The 21636-nt window shown below is 41.1% G+C and overlaps 1 protein-coding gene across 1 annotated transcript in view; it reads left to right on the top strand.

Moving 5' to 3' along the window:
• The first annotated feature begins 2559 nt into the window (after nucleotides 1-2559).
• tox2 (TOX high mobility group box family member 2) overlaps nucleotides 2560-21636 on the top strand; it is a 92742-nt gene continuing 73665 nt past the window's right edge. Inside the window, 1 exon segment of the mRNA XM_030778554.1 lies at nucleotides 2560-2661. Within this exon segment, the coding sequence (XP_030634414.1) occupies nucleotides 2560-2661 (102 nt within the window).

Raw genomic sequence — 21636 nt, 5'->3', positions numbered from 1 at the left:
GTGAGTTTTGAAAGAAATTAACTACTTAAAAAAACAATAATACAATTTTCATAATAAGTAATTAGTTTAAAGTTGAATTGTACCTTCATGTGAACTTTGTCATTTTTTATGAAGCTTCATAGAAGCTGTAGCTTCATTTGTTCTGTTAATTGCCTAAGCAGATAAGCAATTAAGAAAGAATAAAGTTGTGGTAGTAATTGGTTTCAGCTCATTATTGGGCAGGAGACAGATGATTGTTCACAAATAAAACCTAATCTTTAGAATTTGCACTGATGAGTTGTGCCGCCCCCCCTTGCTTTTTTTTTGTTTAAAACTAGAGGATGCTGGGACAGGAGGTACTACACATTCCATTCCCATGAGGCATTGGCATCCTCTGTGCCTGTTAACCCCCTCTCTGCACGCTACATATGGAATATAGGTACAAACACACACACACACACATACATGCCCATACACTCAGTCAAACCCCCTCTCATCATACACACGCACATACACACACACCCGGCCATACACATATACATACACACTCAGCCAACCCCCCCCCCCCCCCCCACACACACACACACACACACACATACACTTACACTAATGCACATTCTAAATACCTATGCACATATATGCAGGCATACACATAAACACACAGACACACATACACACACAAACATGCACACATAGACGCAGACACACAGAAACACAGTTTGTCCCTGCGTAGCTGGGTTTTCTCTGTAAGCTGTGGCTTCTTTAGATCAACTCCACAGGCATGTGGAGTGCCCCATCTGTGACTTTTATTAAACAAGTTCCCACCCAAGGACTCGGCTCTGCTCAGTCACACACACACACATACACGCGTGCGTGCGTACACTACAAGACTCAGAGTAATAAGCAGCCTGACACACACAGTCCTGGTGAGACTACAAGTGTCCCACTGTGACGACAATGACAGCTCACTCTTTACTGCACACACACAGACACACACACACACAGACACATATATATGTATATATATACATAAAACATTATACAGTTATACGTACAGAGAGCATAAGGAGAAAATTAGACTACATGCATTATGAAATATAGTTATTATAATTAATCATAATAATTATACACACACATGTGAATTATCACACACCAAGTAGCATTTATAACTCATTTAGAATAACTGTTACCAGTTTTGTTCTAATACCCGATATTTGTAGAATCCCAGCAAATAGGACCGATTACAACAGGAGGGGCAGTGCAGCATCTCCATGAGAATGCCTCCTTCACCCTCTCAGCTAAAGCTCATAGTTGGCCATCCTTACCTCTGGTCAGTGTAGCCTACTTTGACTCTCTCAGTTTTCATGGCTTAATTAGTTCAAGCAATATGACCTTTACCTGCCCCAGAGGATGTTTTACACATACTATGTATCATCTTCTTATTGGTTGGACAAATGATTTTCTGGGTGCGTTTAGACTTTTGAACTTTTGGACAGAATACACATACACACACACACACACACACACACACACACACACACATATATATATATATATATATATATATATATATATATATAGTTTTTACAGTCTTCTCTTCTCCTGTAATGTTTGCTGATATTGTTGGTTTGTATATTTTTGTTTTGCAATTGGTGTTTTGGTGTTTTGAATTCATAATGAATTTAAGGAAGAGATTTTTGTTAGAATTATGATATTATAAAATTATGTTACAGGAATAGTATAATACTATGTAAAAGGATTTAATGCGGTGAAAACAGTAAGAACTGGGCGTTCAATGTTCTCGCCATTAACACTTAACCGAGTCTACTCGCTTGTAGTCGTCGTCGTTTTTTGTTTTGTTTTTTTTTTTCTCTGGCAGAAGCTACACCATTTCTAATTATCCTTTGGCCCAGCGTAACTGGGGCAGTTGTCAGTCCAGTTTCATCTCTCTCTCTCTCGCTCTCTCTCTCTCCGCCGTCCCCTATTCTCTCTGTTCCCGCTCTCATCGGCAGAGGTCGCTTGGCATTTGGCATGGAGGAGAACGGTCCACTGAATCAACGCATGGCTACACAGAGCTAGCACATGACAAAGCGGAGAGAGAGAACGCAAGTGAGTGCGGTAAAGGGAAAATATATACTGACTTCTGCACATACACTAACGTTGAAACACAAATCTGTGATAATTATCTAAGACCACGGAAATGCAGGATCGAAAGTTTCGATTGAATATTTACTAGGTAACTGTTTTGGACGTTCGTTGGTTTTTGGTGTCTTACAAAGTGAACTTTTACCTGCATATAGCGTAAAAAGCATATAGCAACATAAACATGTAAAACGAGCATCAATGCTGGTGGTTACCACTGAGATAAAGACCACGAACGGATGTGAGGAAAGAGTGTTTGGAAAGACTCAACCCCTTTTTCTTTCAATCGTTCTGTTTCTTTTTGTTTGGGTTAACAATAGAGCCCGAGTGAGTGAGAGAGCGAGAGAGAGAGAGAGAGAGAGAGAGCGCAAGGGAGAGCGAGAGAGGACTCACAGACGTTGAACCTGTTTTCATGCCTTCAGTCTAGCGAAGCTTGAGATGGACGTGAGATTTTATCCTGCACCCCCTTCAAGCGTAGGCTCATGTTCATTACCTACTGACTCCAGCCTCAGTTCTCTGGACTATTACCACTGCAACAAGGTAATTACCCTCCAACTACGCTTTGTTTCATTACGCGCCAGCTGACTTTCCCCTCAAAGATAGCTTACACCATGCGTCCAGTTGCATCGTTCTGTTGCGGTTTTAATAGTTGACCAGAATTATGATACAGTGTAATCTCTTCTGCATGTTGTTTTGATAATTTTGCTCATATTAGGAACCGCTTGAATTCATAGTAGCATGACGAGCAAGCAGTCCAAGCAAGGGCATTGATAGTTGGGGATGTGCGGATGTGCCCAAACTTAGTTGCATCCCCCGGGAATTCGGGATCTGAACGCGGTCACTTAACTCTTCTGGAACTCCGGGTCAATTTGGATGCCACATTCAAAGCGAGGATGGCTGTTAAAAACTGACACTGTACCTGAGGGAAAGCGGCGGTAGATTTGTCCTGCCATAGGCGCAATGCCAGCATTTTCCCTGAGAGAAGATGGAGCGCTCTTTGCCAGCAGTTCTGGACGTAGTGCGAAATGTATGAGCGGGATTCAAATACTGACGTAATACTCTCATTTTCTGTATGCGTTCGCTTCTTTAGATAAATGGCTTATAAAGATCTGGAATGTATCTGTGTGGGTTTATGCAAAAGAAAGACCTTTGAGTCTTTTGGACAAAACTTGCTCCTGATCTGAGAAAACCGTGACGTAGCTGCGTTTAATTCCACGTGTTAGAGGGAATTCAGTAATTACACAGAAGTAAGTCTGCGAATCACACCCGTCGCTCTGCACATAGATTACACGACCTAAAGTGTTTAGCTAACTTTATGCCGCACAGATATGAATATGTTTAAAAGTATACGAAATGATGTATCAGAATAGCGCGGAAGAAACCGTGTGAGAGGCTATATGCGTTGCACACAGTTTACTGTAACCTACTCTGAACTGATATGATCAAATCTGAAACGGACCTCAACGTAATCTTACATCTACTAAACTTGAAAAGATGAGCGCCACGGTCAGCTCTTACCCCCGGGCCATAAAAGCAACAGCCATAAAACACAAAATGAATTTCAGCCCTATTAAACGAGAGCAAATGGAGTTGGTTTAGGTTCAGGGCACGGCTGCGGGTTTGTGAGCTCTTTTGCCCTGCACGCACCTGAAAGCGAGTTAGCTATTTTATTTTTTAATTATGCTTTTCTTTTCAAAGGAGACAAGGCACTCAAAACTCTCCATCATGTGCAATATTCACTAATTCTTCTCCACCGTTTTCCACTATCTAGTTGTTTACGTATACATAACGAATTTGGCAGTCACAGACCCAGCCTAGCGAACAGTCAGGTTTGATTTTGAAAAACTGATTCGTGGTCAGTTTGTCGCCTAAGATGTCACTGGCGTTAGGGCACCTGTCACTTTGTTTGCATCGAACCTGTATACAATCAGTTTAGCCAACAGACTAATTTTTCCCTTTTCCCCTTTCGTCGCTTTTTTACCATGCACTGTGCAATTTACTTGTCTATTAACAGTCACACTAACCTAAGGCTATATTCACTTATTTCTGTGTTTTCCAACAGGCCTACCACTTCACGCAGAATTCTGTCTTTTTTCCTTTTTGTAGTTTGGTTGTCAAATAAGGTATATGTCGGAACAGTTGATACTGAATTTCGGCTGTCTGTACTTGTGATTTTTCATCCGCTATCCTTAAAAAGTAAATTCCTTGCGTCTTGACAAATTTCTACGCAAATGTGAAGAGCTTCCTTAGATTTGCACTGTTTGCAAAAATGCTATTAGCCAGACTTTAAAGGCATTTGAGTTGGCTTACTCTATTCTCTCGGGACTAATCAAATGTGGCAATTAATGAGTTTCACGGTACATTGATTAATGTCTCCTTTTTCCCCGGTTCCTATTTTTATCGGAGATGTATGCATGAGCGCCAGTGTGATTGCAGGCTGTTTGCCGTGCTTTTCTACCCTCAGCGTTTTGAAGAGATATCGAATTACATACAAAGATTTCTTAAATACAGTTTTTCAGATGGCAGATCGTAATTCATCTTTTGGCAATGATTGTCGCAGGCCTGTATGATTTGGGTGGTAGGCAAAGTAAGGGCAACAAGAAACTCGCACGTACACACTCTCGCGCGCGTGTGCGCAAACATACACACACACACACACACACACACACACACTGAGCGAGAGAGAGAGCGCACAAAATATGTACATATATATTTGAGGACCGAGGTAGTATGTAGAATGGTATGCTCACTGGACCTAAAACTCTTTGAGTGTGCTCTAAAAATAATATTTTTCTTCATTTGAACATTGAACCAATTTGAATTTGCAATGCAGAAAGGAGACTGCTAACTTTAAGTGATTTCTAATCTTGTAAATCAGAGAAAAGAACATGGAGATGTTTAAATAGGCCAGGTGACCAAGAATGTTGTTTAAGGGTGGTTTCACTATTATCAGTCACAGTTAGACCACAGCTACATGTAACAGGTTGCCAGGAAGAGCAATGGACAACATGAAGTGGAGAAAAACATCTAGAGAAAGAGAGAGAGAGAAACAGAGAGAGAGAGAGAGGAGAAGCATGTGGTTGAGCAGAGATGGAGCTTTCATGCCTAGCTAAGTGAACTGAGTGCAATGCTTTCATAATGCAACCATGCATAGACTTTTGATTTATGACTTGCAGCGTGGCAAAGTTCAGATTCTGATGTGGATTTTCAATGTGGTATTGGTTGTAAATTACTCTTAATTTAGAGAGCTGTGTTTATGAAAGTCTAACACACAGTTTAGCTTTTGTGCCTGGAGACATATGGAAAAAATCAGAGCAGGGATTGGGAGGCTGTCACACTATACATTGAAAAATGATCTTATGCAAGTAGATATTATGCAACATATTTCAGAGAGGAGAAAAAAACAGTCTGCAATCTCTTTTTTTCTCTTTTTGAATCCTCCCAGTTTAGTAATGCAGTAAGGTTAGCATAGAGAATGCTTGCATGAAAGGTCAGCTTTTGAAATGTCAAAATGACGGTGAAGTAGAAAAGCTATTGGCGGGCAATACAGTGTTATACAGCGCTAACCGGAAGTGTGTATGAAATCTAGGCCATCCGTGATGAGGGGGCTTTCATTTCCTGTGGCTAGCACGCTAATATAACATCCTAACCTTGTGTGTTCCTATGGCATGAGATCGGTAACGAGAATGACTTTTCTCTTGTACTGGAGGATGGCAGCTAGCGCTTTTCAGCATGTTACTGTACAGGAAAACCGGGGCAGAAATAGGATACCCAACAACAAAACCGCCGGCCTGCAACCATAGAATTTACAGCTCAGTTATGACGAAAGTTAGCCATTACCATGGTAACCGTAAAATCTCAGCCAGTTATGGTTTTCATGGAAATATTTAAATGGTAAAACATGTAATTGAACTGTATTTTTTTGTGTTCTTGTTGTTGTTAATCTTAACTGTTAAAAATGACGACATGTTCATGGCCACACACCATGAAATGTTTTGTCGTTTTAGTTTTTGCTAAAGATGTTCCAGTTTACACTGAACTACAGGTAAAGGTTATATCCATAAAATCTTTCTGATCACTGATTACATCAAACACTTCATGTGGCGATATAACTCTGATGAGAACTGCCTGTATGTTACATGCACCCAAATTACCCTTTTTTTTTACATTATCTCTGAGTGTTTCAAAGTCATGCACTGAAATGTGCAACTGGAGTGCATGTTTTGTTTTGGGGGTTTTTTCCATTTGGTAAGCCATATTTCAGGCTTGCTGATTATTTGAAAAGGAATGTTAGCTCGCGTTACATGAAAAGAACATTATAATGTCAGGACTAAGAGAACTACCCATCAGCGACAACAAAATGTTCTAGAAATTTCTCTTGTGTTCACATTACTGCGATAAACAAAATGTCCTTTTGCTTTTCATGTCCAATTTACGTCATGATTACTTCCTCTGTGAACAACCGACAATAACAAATGTGTTAGGAGAGAAGAACTGACCACGTACAATCTTGATAAACAGTCATATAGGAAACGGAGATAACAGTAACACTCTATAACTCATCATGTTTTTGGTGATATACAGTCTGTCTTTGAATATCACTCACATCAGATCCATTGTGGTATTACACAGCCGCCACTGACTGGAACCATGCCACCAAATTCAACAGTGTTACCAAATTTAACAGATTAGCTGCGTCTCTGGCCTTGATAATCATTACCAATGAGATTGTAGCATTGTGAGAGTGTTGTTACATTATCTTTCTCAGGTTTCTCAAAATCCTGCAGGATTGTACCTGTCACTGCTGAGCCTTCGCTCTCTTATTTAGCAGACCTCTGTGCTGTAGGGAGCTGCCGCGCAGTTTTGAGTCATACACACTTTTAGCAGAGATTTCGGCTTAATCTCTCTCTCTAACTCTCTCTCTCTCTCTCTCTTCTCTGTTTCTTTCTCTCTCTCTTGCTCCTCTCTCTAACTCACTCGCTATTTTTCTCCCTCTCTTGCTCTCTCTTTCTCTTCCTCTCTCTCTCTCCCTCTCTCTCTCTCTCTCTCTGTCTCTCTCCCTGTCTCTCTCTCTCTCTCCCTGTGTCTCTCAGTGTCTCTCTCTTGTGAGTGGGTGTGTTGTTTGTTAAGCATACGCTCGGTGCATTCCTACACTAAAGGCTATTTCTTCATAAATGCATGTTTCACCCAGAGACTGTTTGCTGAATGCATTATGACTGGTGAGGAGCCTGGGGCCAGTTCACTTCGTTAAAAAATGAAGTTGGTTAGGTTATGAGTGCCTGGCCCACTTTCTCCCCCCTCCACACTGACGGTACTGTAAAGTATCGAAATATATTACCGTGCCGACGCGCTGATTTAAACTGACAGAGATGGCTTTAAATACAGTCAACTCTGCCAAATGAAACAATGCCTCTTTAAGTTTGAGGTCATTTAAAAAAAACTCTTTTTTTTCTTTTGACCTTAGATCACCATGTATTTTTGGGGCATTCATTTGTATCGCTCAACCACAAAATGCCTGGCAGCTTGCAGTAAAAACACACAGTTTTTAATGTCTTGATTTTATGTTGACTTTTTTGCCTGCTTTTGACTTGTCAGATACATCTCTCAGGGTTTTTAACCATATGGAAAAAGACTGAAAAAAAGCTGAGGGAAGTATATATTCTTAAAATTGATTTTTATTTAGCGAGAAAATTATACAAAAGAACCTGTAACATATAACACTGTGCTAGTCACCAAGTCATTTAATGGTGCAACCAACTGTCCCCTGACATACTGAAGGTCAGACTTAGTTAACCAACACATCAATGCAATCCTGCATGTTCTAAAAGGCAAAAAGACAAACTTAAGTAGTAAAGAAGGAGGAGCAACAATGGTGGGCATTCTACATGTGAATCAGTAAGGTTTTCTCTTTTGCTTTTTGACATGCTCATTTTAGTCTGCTATGAGCAGAACAACTTTCTGACCAGATCTTTTCAGTTTCAGTGGAAGCTCTCAGCAGAGTAGGTGGCTTTGGGTGATTTTTAGAGATTGATTCATTTACAAAAGTTTGAGGCCCATTACTTTACTCATCATGTTATTCAGCACAAGCAGAGATCAGACCTGTCTCTCTTTCTTTTTTCTCTTTCTTTCTACCCCTCTCTGTCTTTCTCTCTTTATCTCTGTTTTTCTCTCTCTCTGTTTCTCTCTCTCTGCCTTTATCTATTCGCTCTCTCTCTCTCTCTCTCTCTCTCTCTCTCTCTCTCTCTCTCTCTCTCTCTTTCTCAGTTCTCTCTCTCTCTGCTGCTTTAACACTAAAAATAACTCCAGCCTTAGCAATTACTGGAAATGGGCCATCGAGCAGCATGTCTAGACGTGCAAACGTCTTTGACTTAAATTAGAAATAAAATAAAATCAATCAATTGCAGTTAAGTATGCACACAGAATTCCTTTATTAATTACCACTGAAGCCAAATGCACAATGTGTTAATTACTCAGTGGCTCTAGCAGTTGTGCTCTTGGTAAGCAGTAGACATGATTCCAGTGTAGAGAAGAGATTATTGTGTTTTTGTGTGTGTGTGTATGTGAGAAAATGTGTGTATGTGAGTGATGCATGTGGTGTGTTGAAATTGGTAATACGCCCTGAGGCAAGATCTATGGAGCATGTGATTTGATGGGAATAAGCCTCAGGTGTGCAATTGTTATACTGATATTATATATGCACTCGCACGCACGCGCACACACACATACACACATGCACACAGACAGACAGACAGATAGGGAGAAAGAAGAGGAGGTGAAGGGGTCTGCACAGTTTACACTCTCTGTTTTATTATGTTTCATGTGCATGTGTCCACATTTATTCTGATACTGTTGTAGAGGGGTTTTTTTTTTCTTTTTTCTTTTGTTGTAATGTATTGTTCATTTTACTGGTCGCATTTATACGTAGTAGGATCAGCTCAGCATCTTGGGCATCTTGCATGTTTGAGCAGGTTAATATTTTCGCTCAGGCACACGACAGGACGATAGCTCACAGGTCAGCTCACAGAGAGGTTAATTAGTTGGAAGAAAACAGACCTGACCTGAGAGACAGGCAATTCTGAATATTCATTTATCTGTTCATTCATTCATTCATCCATCCATTCATTCATTCATGCTGGGAACTGGGGCGTCATTTTCTCTTTCTAGAGGTAAAACTGTGGTAGATGCACGTAAAACTAATAAAGGTATCACGTTGACCACAGGACCCCAAAAATCAGACACTGGGAATTTTTCGACAGCATTTCAGTTCTCATACGTGGTTCAAGTCAAATCAAAAACTGATTTGGCTGAGTGAAATCTGTGCTTCACCGTCTGTGGGTGTTTTTGGTGAAATGTTTTGTGTTTAAGGACTGACTCCAAAGCTTCGCTACGTGTCCAAACACTGTTGATCCTCATTGGTCTTTGAAAGCTGTTTATTAAAGGCCTTTAAACACGTTGGTAATTGGTAAACACTTCATAATTGGGTGGAAAAACAGTGACACACAGTAGAGTCCAGTGATAGTACATGTGATTGTGATCCTCAGAGGTGATAACATAGTGAGTTGAGCTGTGCATGCATTTTCTCACAGTCTATCTCCTTTAGTGTGACTCAGATCGACACAGACCTGCGCGCTCTCCTTAACTATGTGGGGGTTATCTGTGTTAGATACAAGGCCTTCTGTCTGTCCACAGCGATGCGTGGTCTTTCGTCTGCCCGGAGTGGCTCGGCCGTCTGATCGACATGTCCGGAATTTCCTTTTTCTGAACACATTTTTTCTCTTTTACACCTTTGTTTCCCAGTGCGTGTATTTCACAAAATCATTTTGGTCATTTTTATGTATTATTTAGGGTCTTTACCACGAATTCTGTTGCCTCATTGTAAATGGTGATTTTTTTATTATTAGTATTTCCAATTTGATTTGTTGGACAGTCGTAATATTCAAATATGTAGTTTAATTTTTCCAACTAGTGATGATGATGCTGATGATGGTGATGATGGTGGAGCGAGTGTCTCTTTTTATCTCCACATCCAGAACTGGATGAGTGTGTCTTAACAAAACTGGATGAGTGTATCTTAACAGAACTGGATGAGTGTATCTTAACAGAACTGGATGAGTGTATCTTAACAGAACTGGACGAGTGTATCTTAACAGAACTGGACGAGTGTGTCTTTACAGAAGTGGACGAGTGTGTCTTAACAGCCATGATGATGATGATGATGATGATGATCTCAATCTCTCACGTCCATGGCCTAATGAGTCCATAAGCTCATCTCATTCTCTCGGTCCCCTCCTTTTTTCTTTTTCTAATAGAAAAGATAAACAACAAATGAAAAGAAAACAAACAGGAGCTAGGAACAGAGAGGGTAAGGTATATAAGCATTAATTGAGGGCAGCAAAACTTGCCCCTTTTTTTTGTTGTTGTTGGACTGTCAGTGGCGCTGGGAGCGCTAGCTGGCTGTGTGCTAATTGGCCGTGGCAGGGAGTCAGCTGGAGTCGCTGTGAGGGTTATGGTGTCTTTGTATGGCTCCCGGCTGTATGCAGAGTAACAGGTAACAGGGCTGATTCACGCTAAAGCATGCAGTAAATAATACCCACAGCCTTCCGTAGAGGAGAGAGGGCGGCCTGCACCTCTAGAGAACTCACCAAAAGAACCGCGGTACAGGAGGAGAAAAAAAAAGGCATGAAGTAAAAGAAGAGCTTTTTCCTGGACTTCTCTGTCTGCCAGTCACACTGTCTCCCAAGCCTGTCTTCCACTGCAAATACCAACAGTTCACAAACAGTGACTGTGCTGAAATTTTTAAATCATTTAACTTTATTTTTCCATTTTCCATAAGCTTAGAATACGGTTGCTGATTTTAAATATTTGTTTGAATAACCCCATTCTTAGCAACGGTGAGGACTTCCTGTTTACGGACATCACATGCAATGGTGGGTATTGTTTAGAAGACAAGAGTGAACATGACAGGAGAGAAATGGTCCCAATATAATCTAAACCACACAAGCCACTCAGTTAAAAATGATCAAAAAAAATATATCTGCACATATACATACACAAGTCATATTTTAACAAGTATTTGTAGAAAAAAAATTTGGTGTAACTGGTGCAGAAAGATGATCAGCAATAGAAAAAATTAAGGAAAGAACCTTTAAGCATGCATGTAATTTAAAATATTGTAATGTTCAAAATGAGAAATTCATATGTTCTCGGTTAAACCATCAAACACATTTCGTACACACAATGGTTGTGCTCTTTAAACGCATCTGTAAAAGCAACAGTCTGGAGGTGACCCCGTGGCAAACAGTCAGAATATCGCAGAGGAGGTAGAAAACACTGTCACATTAAGTCAAATTCCCCGTCTGTGCACTTTTAGCATTATGCACTTTGATCTGTCAGGCTTTTCTTGATGTGGGGCCCGAGTTTCCTACCAACTGCCTTACAAAAACAGCGGTGTGCCATCGGCGTTCAGACATACTCTCCCTTTTCAGGAAGTGGTGTTGGGTTAAGCAGTAGCTCTCCCTCAAACTTGCATCATATTTATGCTCCTCATTATGGTGAAGGAGAAGAGGGAGGAGATGTTTTTTTTTTTGGGGGGGCTGCATTATTTTTCAGTGGTCTGTCATGTCATTCGCGGATTTGGAAAGCCCAAAAATGAGCCACACAGCCAGATGGTCCTCCTCAGCTCCGACAGTCACTTGAAAGACAGAAGTTTATTGTTGTAGTGCACTTGGCGTGGTCGAGAACTCAAAGTCCACAAATGCTGACCGATGCCTTTCTTTGAAAGAACTAAAAGAGAATGAGAGAAATTATTTAACTGTATCTCTAACTGTTCTCCCTCTCAGTTTTGTTGAGGAAAAAAAAAAACACTTTTTTGTAATAAGTGCACAATATAAACTCCTGAAAAACACTCTAAACTGGCCTCTTCAGAGTTTAGCTCGAGTTAAACACAGAGCGGACAAGAGAACATTACAGTACGTTTGTCCTTCAGGGACTTAGCAGTATGAGCGAATTGGTTTCATTTAGGTGTGCACAAAATGGCATCTTTTCAAACTCTGAAATAGGAAATATCTTTGCGGGACTTAGCACTTAACCAAACAGGATGACATCTCGTAGTTAGCGTCGATCTTTGGTACCCACGTGTGTGCGGCTTTCATTTTTGCTCGTCTTGGTAAGGAAGTGCTTTAACCTTTGTGCATGCTCTCTGAACGTGTGGCGTTGAGGTGTTGGAGACCATGTGACGCAGATGCTGCACAATTCAAGAGGGGAGAGAGAGTTCATCGGACTACCTACCTTTCATAAATGATTCTTTAGATAATCTTTAAATCGAACGGATGTGCTTACATTCTCAGATTTACATCCATATTTCAGACAGTCCGGATGTTGTTCATGTCTAACAGACCTTTGTGCATGCTTTGTGCATGTGTGCTTGTGTTTTATTTGTTTGTGTGTGTGTGTGTGTGAGTATGGATGGTGTGATGATGAAATCTGGTTAAGCTTTCTATCAGTGAACCAGATTTTGGCTCCTAGCACAGTTGCAGAAGACCTGTGTTTAAACAAAGCATTGTTTTAGCTTTAGAATCTCAACCAAGTAAATCTTTGTGCAGTTGAAGTCAGAACATCATTTCCACTTCCTTCAGTTTTCAGCCTTTAAGCCCTTTATAACATTGTTATAAGCACTGCATAACACAATTATTAAATCCATGAGACTCTTTCTGAGTGGTTAACAAAACAGGAGTATAGCACATAGTGGAAAAAATGAGAAAAAAGTGAAATGAAAAGAAAAATTATCAGCTGCCTCAGCCCAACAGGTTAGAGGTTGTTTTTTATTTTCAGTCAATTTAATCTTTTGTAACCTTCTCTGTATTTCTGTCTCTGGCAGGGTGTTTTAATTAGACTAGCAAGCTTAGGTCAAAGGGAAGTGTTATGTAAATGAAACGAAACTCTGGGAGTATTTTTAGCCCCTTTGTAACACCTTAAGTCCAATACCTGGCTGCTTGCGGCTTTTGCACTAGCCCACAAAGTCTTAGCTGTTACTTACAATGTCAAATGCTCACTTTATTACAGAGTAATGCACACTCACTCTACTTACAAACACAACTAACACTTTTCACCTGCACAAGTAAAGCAAACAAACAAACAACCTGCATATGAGCTATTTATCACATTTAGTGACTTACCTTTACTCTTATGTGTGGTGTATCTGTGCGAAAAGACATTTTCAAAGGCAAAACTGTCCCCCAATTTGCATTTCAAATAGGGGTTATTTTTATGAAAATGATGTAATTTGTTTTTCTTGTCTGCAGTATGGTTAGATGTTGTTTTATTGGAAAGGAAGGCGGTTTTGGACTTTTGGAAGGCGGCATCACTGTGGTACACTCATATGAGTTTATCCACGGTGCAGTTAGTGTGAGGCTTTTATGCGTAGCAACGAAAAAAGTTATTCGGCACGGTGTATTAGAGTAACATAAAACTGGAGCATAAAAGCAGAGGTCATCGTTTCTTTTTGGCAGGAAATGAAAGAACATAGACAGGAAAGCGAGAGAGAGAGGGAGAGAGAGAACCAATTTCATGGAGGTTTGACTGGCTGTAATGTGGAAACTTTTACATGGCCTGCAAGATGCTGATATTTTATCGATGTCGATCGCCAGTTGGTTTCTTTGGGAGACATGAGAGGAACTGCTGTTCGTTCAAACTCATGATAAAAATAATAAAAAAATAAAATGAATAAGCAACAGGCTCCTGTCTTGGCCTGGCCTGTGAGTAGAGAAGCTCTTGTCAGACTTAGCCTGGTTCAGTCCTCTGTAACTTACCATCCACCCCTTTGGGATCTGAGTCAAACGTAGCGTCGTATCTGATACAAAACAGGACGTCTTTCCCTCTTAATCATGTATTAACACCATTCCTCCCCTCCTCCTCCTCCTCTAACAGACAGATAGATGGGGTGAGGGGGTGGGGTGTGTGTGAGGGGCAAAAATTGCACAGCTGGTTTGATAGGCCTGCATTCTGAGTGTTCTCAGTACAGTGTGCTGATTCTCAGAAGTGGGAAAGTGCATAGATTCCATAGGCTAAAGAACTGGGGACAGGATAAACAAACAGAGAGAGAGGGAGAGAGAGAGAGAGAGAGAGAGAGAGAGAGAGAGGTATGGACAGAGGAGAGGAATGCAGCCGCTTGCTGTATTGTGAGAAAGAGAGAGAGAGAGAGAGTGATTGGGCAAACATTAGGCAGTTGTCTTAGCTTCCTATGGCATGTCCTGTACAAACAGAGCCAGAGTTAGTTGGCTTTAGGCCAAGCTTAGGACAGCCCTGGGGCCTCCAAGAGGAGACAACCAGCCCCCGGGGCACTGAGACACACACACACGCATGCACACAGACACACACGCACACATGCGCGCGCACACACACACACACACACACACTTACACACACACACACACACTTACACAAACTCACATACACACATACACAAACACATATTCACACACATTTGCACGAACTCTCTCTCTCTTGCTTTCATGTATTATAAATACTTGCTTTCTCTCTCTCTCAGTTTATCTCAGACGCACAAAAGATTCATCAACTTTGTCACGTTTAAGTTGTCAGTTGAATTACCGCTAGAGGAGAGAATTTGAACATGGTTTCATAATTAAGTTCTCCGACCACATAAACTATGACATGTTTGAAATAGCTGTTGGCCTTAAAGTAGTCGTACTGAGAATTCTCCCTCTCTGTCTCTCTCTGTCAGTATGCACTTTTACAGTATCATTAGACATTTCTGTACTTGTCTCACATAAGTGTGAACTCTGAGTTTAAGGAAGGCCCCCACCCCACCATAATCATTACAAACTCACGTTTCCTGAAATACATTCGTCTACTATTTCAAATATAGTCCTCTTTGTGCTCTCCCAGTCTCTTCTAAGGCTCATAGCTGGTTGCATATATTAGAGAGATGACAGTGAAAGAGTTTAAACTAGCTTTAGTCGACATTTCTGAAGGTCGTGGTTGTATGGTAGTTACAGTAGTAGTGTGACAGAGAGAGAGAGAGAGAGACTGAGATGATACTTCTCTGTGCCTTAACTGTTTAATCTAGATCTCTTATCTAGCAGGTTAGAGGCGTTACTGCCAAACTGTAAATCGATGTAAACTATTGGAAGAGGCAGAATATTAGCCGAACAGTTTTTTTTTTCTGTAAATGCAGTTACGATTGAAAAAGAATACCTATTACAAATACATTCCCAGCTGGACACACACACCCACATTCATGTACATACACATATACATACATACACAAGTACAGACGATTTTCAAGATTTGGGGTTTTCAAGATTTTCAAGATTTCGGGGGTTTTTTTGCCATTGTTTGGTTCCAAATTGATAGGCAAATTTTGAATTCCTATTTATTCTTGTGTGTGTGTGTGTGTGTGCATGGTGACTGGAATGTGATGTGTTGTTGTAGTTGAGATAATGTATGATCACAGTACAAACAGAGAGCTCTCTCATTCCTGCTCACTCTTAATCTCTGACACAAAGACACAGGAATCTTCTCTCTCTCTCTCTCTCTCTCTCTCCCCTCCCCTCTCTCTCTCGTTCTCTCTCTCTCCCTGTGTAGTTTCTGTGTGCGTATGTGTATGTGTGTGTGAGTGTGTGTGTGTAAATTGCTGGATGACAGATTGGAGGGGCGTGTGGGTAGCAGTTTATAATCACATACAGCATAAAGAAAGTATGGCAGAAGAACTGACAGGCAGGCTTTATCTGTCTCACTGCATGTTGGAAAGCCATTTTTTACACTTTCACTCACTGCGAGGTAGATAAGGTTGTTTTTGGCCCTTTTGGAGGATGCTTTTCTTTTTTTGGAGGTGGGGAGGGGGGGGGGGGGGGGGGTCTGCTGAAGAGTGGTTTCTATTGCTCTTTAACTTTACCGGGTTTGAACAGTTTATTGAGTAAACAAACCCCGGCAGGACGTCTCAGCCATGACTTGTCATCGGCAGCAAACAACAGGAAGTAATTGTGCTATGTCCAGAATGGGAGTCAGTGAGAGAATGCAGTTTCACTGAGAGTGCTAACACAGCACTGCCCCTAACTCACTAACCTGAGCACCTATGGCCTAACGCCAACAGGCTTAGGACCAGCACTGTGTGTGTGTGTGCGCGCGTGCGCGCACACGTGCGTTTAGTCTTGACTGTTCTCTCTCTGACTAGTGCTGCTGAGAAGAGGGAAAAGAAGTTTTCTCTCTCTTTTTTTTTTCCAAGGAAGAGACGTTATCAGCCCAAAGACAAATATCTGTCAACTTGGTCATTATATCTCTGTTGTTATGACAGTAAATGGATGGTAAAGTAGAGAACTTGCGAAGCGATGAGAAAGTCTCACCCAAACTATGCTTAATGAGGTCAAACGTGACCAACTTTGATTGCAGTGGAGTGAGAAAGGGGCTTTTTTTTTATGTGTTACAGTAAATGTAGAAGTCTGAGAGACCTTAAGCTAATGCAGGAATTATACTAAACCACAGAGCCTCTGTTGTATAAACCAGCCGTGGCTTTGCCTCTTTTCTGCTGCACTCACTGTCGTTTTTTTTCTCTCTCTGTGTGTCGTCTGCTGAACCTCTGACCCTGCTGAAAATGAGATAAAATGTTTGTTTTTCCCAAACGTTGTTACGGCGATCCGCGATGGCGTAAACTGAAATTAAACGGCACGACTCATCAGCTTAGCACAAAAGCATCTGCTCTCTATGAGGTCCTCTCATCAGCGTGGCTTTTGGCAGACGCCTTCTAAATAAATACACATCTCTTTAACAGTTTTATAATTAAGTTTTTTAAGAGAGCTCGTCTGTAAATCCACACGGCGGTAGAAATTGGCCTGACCAACGGAGAATTTTTGTTTCTGTTCTCTCTCTCTCTCTCTCTCTTGCTCTCTCTCTTTTTTTTGTTGGGTTCCTTTTTCCCATTTTTTTCTTTTAATGCTCTTAATTCTCCCTCTTTCTGTCATTCATGATTATGGAGATGTGGAGGGGTGGCGTGGGGGGCACCGCTTAGTCTGTAAGAAAAGTCAAACTGATTATTTAAATGTTCTGCTTTTTGAAAAGTCATTTTTATTTTTTTTTTCAAATGCAGCTAAGCTTCCCAGTTGTAAGTCAATAAGAGCTATTCAGCACCTATGCATTTGGTCGACCAAAAAAAAAAAAAAAAGAAAAAAAAACAGGAGAAGGAAAGAAAGAGGAATGGGGGAAAAAGCTCAGTTTTTAGGAATGTTCTGCATCCAACCAATGGCATGCTAGGAGACATGTTACCATTACTTTTAATGTAGTGCTGATCTTGACGAGAAATGTATGGAGTTTATTTTTAAAAGAGGGCTTGAGGGAGGAGGGGAGAGTGCAGTTGAATATTTGTGTTGCTACTTTCCTCATGCAGGTTTTCAAATGAGTTTCAAGATGAGTTAGCCTCTGTGGTTTCCCCCTTTGACATTTCAAAGGTTTGAACCGTTCAACACTCTAAGCCAGGACTTACAGTAATCTTTTCTCTTTTTCTCTCTTATTGATGTGTGGTTCAGGTATGCCCAAAACGCAGTGTTACATGAATGTTACCTGTTTAGTTATTGCAAATTTTATGGCCCATGTCAATGAAAAACCAATTGATATTGTTCAAATTAAACACTTAATGTTTGGCATGCTGCAGAAAAAAAGAGAAATATGTATTTACTCAGGGTCAGATCATTGTAATAGTACAGTAATGACTTCTACCTAAACAGTTCATGCAAACACTGCAGCCACTTTTTTTTTGTTTTGGTTTTTTTTTTTTTTTTTTTATGAAGGAGTGGGCCCCCCCTTCTACCTATTGGAAGGAAAGAGCCAGGCTGAATGAAAGATGAAGGCCTTGCTCTAATAAGAGGAGCAGGCTATTCCTCTCAGAGCATGATGGACACCAGCAGTTTTAAGGGGCAGAACTGGAGGCCTGGCTCACAGAGGACCTAAACAAGAGGGCCTGTCTCCTGGCTTCCTAAAGTGCTCTATAGGATGAGAAGCAGTCATAGTGAAACAGAAAAAAAAAAGGACAGCGTCTATTCGTCCAGTGGCCTCGGCGGCCCTTTTATTTTCAGACAGACCCTGTTTGCTTGCCTGATCAGTGGTAGTGACAGAGAGTCATAGTTTTCCTTTGTGTTGTGCATCGTGACAGAAAGAGCCTCACATTTTATTGTCTCTGGCTAGTTTCTGAGGGGCGTCTTAAACCAGCGTCGTTCTGTTCTTCCGTTTGCCTTTTCTTTGTCTGTTTCATTTCACTGTGACTACACCCTTTCAAAAACAAGTGTATGACCACGAAAAGGTAGTGGCTGTTTAGTTGCAACAGTGCTTAATGAAATGCAAGAAAACATTACTAGTGCCTTAATGAGAGGATGAAACTGCTGATCTTTATCTAGATTGTGTTTGATACACACATCAGGAAATTGTGATCAATATTTAAAAGTAACATTGTGAAAAGATGAAAATATCAGAAGTATAAACAGCTATGTCTATATATGCTTTTTAATTGTGTAGACTTTGCATTGTCTGCTTTCTTTCATTGGTGTGAACTAATGGTAACACATTAAAAAAGTTGAGGTATGTGAAGATGTGTTAGAGAGAGAGACAGAAAGAAAGAAAGAAAGTAAGTAAGTAAGTAAGAAAGGAAGAAAAGTAATGCATTCTACAAATGTATCAGTTTGAAACCATTTTCTTTTTTTAGTGACTGTCTTGCATGGTGCTGCTGTAATAGCTGTCTCTTGTACTTGTCCTGTTAAATCAACTCCATCTCTTTTTCCAAGCTATTTCAGTCCTATTCCACCGGCGGCAGAGAGAAATGGTGTTACTCTCTCCTTCTCTCTCTCCATGTCAAAAGAGGAGAAATGAGACAGAAACATCCACGCTTAAAAATACAGTAACTTGCGTAAATATACACTAGGACATCAGGAGCTGAGCGTATGCCAGAGACCGGATGAAAAATATGATGAGAGTGCGGAGTGCAAAGAAGAGATGAAATTTGATTGGTTTATCAAATTCACGTGGCAGTACTATTAAGTAGCAGGACAAGGTGTGATTCAGTGTTCACTGTTGGTGCACCATAGAACATTCACATCGGTTTGAGAAGAGCTAGCGAGTGACTGGACAGTGAATGGGAGTAATCACCAATCAACCAGACTACAGGCTGAGTACAGCTGCCCACATCCTATTGTTCAAATCAAAGACGGAGAAGCAATCTGAATAGCACAGAGTCGTATCTGTGTCCCAGACCCAGCCGCGTTTTATCTGATAGCTTTCTCTATACGCGGTGTTATGGCCTATCTTTGACATAAAGGTTTTATACCAATGCTCTCCTTGTATTTGTATGTGAAATCCATCCGCGGTCTTAATCCATCACCCATCTGGAATAGCATGTTAAATCAGACATCAAAAGCTCAAAGAGCTGCCCGCGTTTTTTTTTTCTTTTTTTTTTGCTGGAAAACGACATTTCCTCAAGCGGCTGGCTGGCGTTGCCGAGCCGTGCACCGTGGAAGGATGGAGCCACGAGCGCCAAGCCCGCGGGGCACACGCGGGGCGACGCTTTTCATGTGCCTCGTTCTGCCGATAGCTTCGACACGAGCTCACGTCTCAATACCGTTACAGTGCCGCGCGCTGTGTCATTGTGAGCGGTTACCGGGAGATCTAGGCAGCATAGCAAAAAGAGAGGGAGGGGGAAAATAGAACCGGACTTGGGATTAGAGAAGCAACAGCTGGTGTACAAAGCTAGGATACTGAAAAAAAAATCCAACAAAACCCCAGCTCATCATGAGCTCACACAGTGCATGGAAACGCGCTTCTGCACAGGGAGGGGAGCAAAGCGCGATGTATTGAGAAACTAGCAGATTACCACTTTGACCTTAATGCGCGCGTGCACACACACACACACACACAGACACACACAGTGCACATACCTACACGCCTGTGCATTACTTACTGGGGGGGGGGGGGGGGACCCACAGCCATATGGCCACTACTCAAATACCTTAAAATCTCATCAGTGTATAAATGAAATGCAAACAGCACAAGAAGTTTTATGTCACCGGTCAGAAAAAAAATCAGTGTATTCACTGAGACTGTACCATTAGAAATGTTAGTATTGAAGACACACTAAAACGACAGATACTCATCTCTATCCTTTGCTCTAATAAATTAGGCCTATAGAGAAGCATTGAAAAACAAAGTAGATTAGTATCTATTAGGTGTTGCGTGGTTTTGAGGAATGACATCAACTCTTTCCCTTGGGATGGTCTTTCTCTCGTTCTTTGGACAAAGAGCAGAGCACGATCTAGCTGAAAGGAAAGTTTTCCTCACCACTGGCCCTCGAGGAAAAAAAGAATCGATCCGTGAACTTTTCTTACCCACAACGAAAACAGAGAAGGGAAATCTGTGAAAACAAATTTGAAATCTACGGCCTGTTAAAGGGGTGATGCTGTTGAGATTGAGAATGCTGGCTTTTGAAGGGCTTAGTATGGCAGGAGCATCTCTCTCTCTCTCTCTCTCTCTCTCTCTGCCTCTCTCTCTCTCTTCTTCTCTTAGTCGTTTTTTCCTGTTGCTTTGTCTCTGGCATTTCTGCAGCCATATGCAAGTAACCAGTGGCAAACTGTACCTATCAGAACTGGGTCTTCTGTTCTAAGCACACTGTCCATGTAGTAAAGTAAAAGATAAATAAAATAAATCTGCGACAATATCATCTCCACCTGCTTTGTCAATATCATCTCCACCTGCTGCCGTTTCTGACGTTGACTATCAGTTGCTAGTTAGCACTAAGCTAGGTCTCGTGTCTGAGAGAGAGAGCTGTGGGACATCTAGAACAGGGGTTTTCAACCTTTTTTGACACTTTGTGTAGCTTTGAACTCGCACCCCCCCCCCCCCCCCCCCCCATTTTCATTGTACTTGCCGGTATAAAACCTAAAAATGTCCTGATCTTGCGCCCCCCTTGAGAGGTGCTCGCCCCATTGAAAACCCCTGTTCTAAAATACCCTGGAGCCGTAGGAAGATCTGAAAGAATACGCCCATTGGCTGCAAATCCAAATATGATTGGTTGATCAAGTTGTCAATCCAAACGTACACTCTTGTTCTATTTAATGGTCAGGGCAATCTATCAAGGATATAGAATTTTTTTCCAACACAATACCACTCAAATGCAGACAGAAAACAATAGAAACAAGTCGGCGTTAACACTGTAATATTAAAGATAAGCAACACAATGACGATTTTTATTTATTTTATTTATTCATTTTATTTAAATTTTATTTATTTATAGAATTAATCAGAATGTGTTTTTTTATTTTCTCATCTGAGTATTCCAGGGCCATCTCTGAATACCTTGAAGGCCCTGACGGTTCGCCACTGCATGTGATCATGCTCATCTCACACCTCTGTCTATAGGCTTTTAGCTAGAATGCTCAAAAGGCCTCTACCTATACATAAACACCATCCGTACACACACACACACACACACACACACACAGAGTGAGGATGAGAGAGAGTTAAAGA

The sequence above is a fragment of the Chanos chanos genome, chromosome 6 (assembly GCF_902362185.1).
Source record: "Chanos chanos chromosome 6, fChaCha1.1, whole genome shotgun sequence".
In the NCBI taxonomy this organism is placed as follows: Eukaryota; Metazoa; Chordata; class Actinopteri; order Gonorynchiformes; family Chanidae; genus Chanos; species Chanos chanos.
Note: the sequence above shows the minus strand (reverse complement) of the source record. Positions and strands in the feature narration are given on the sequence as shown.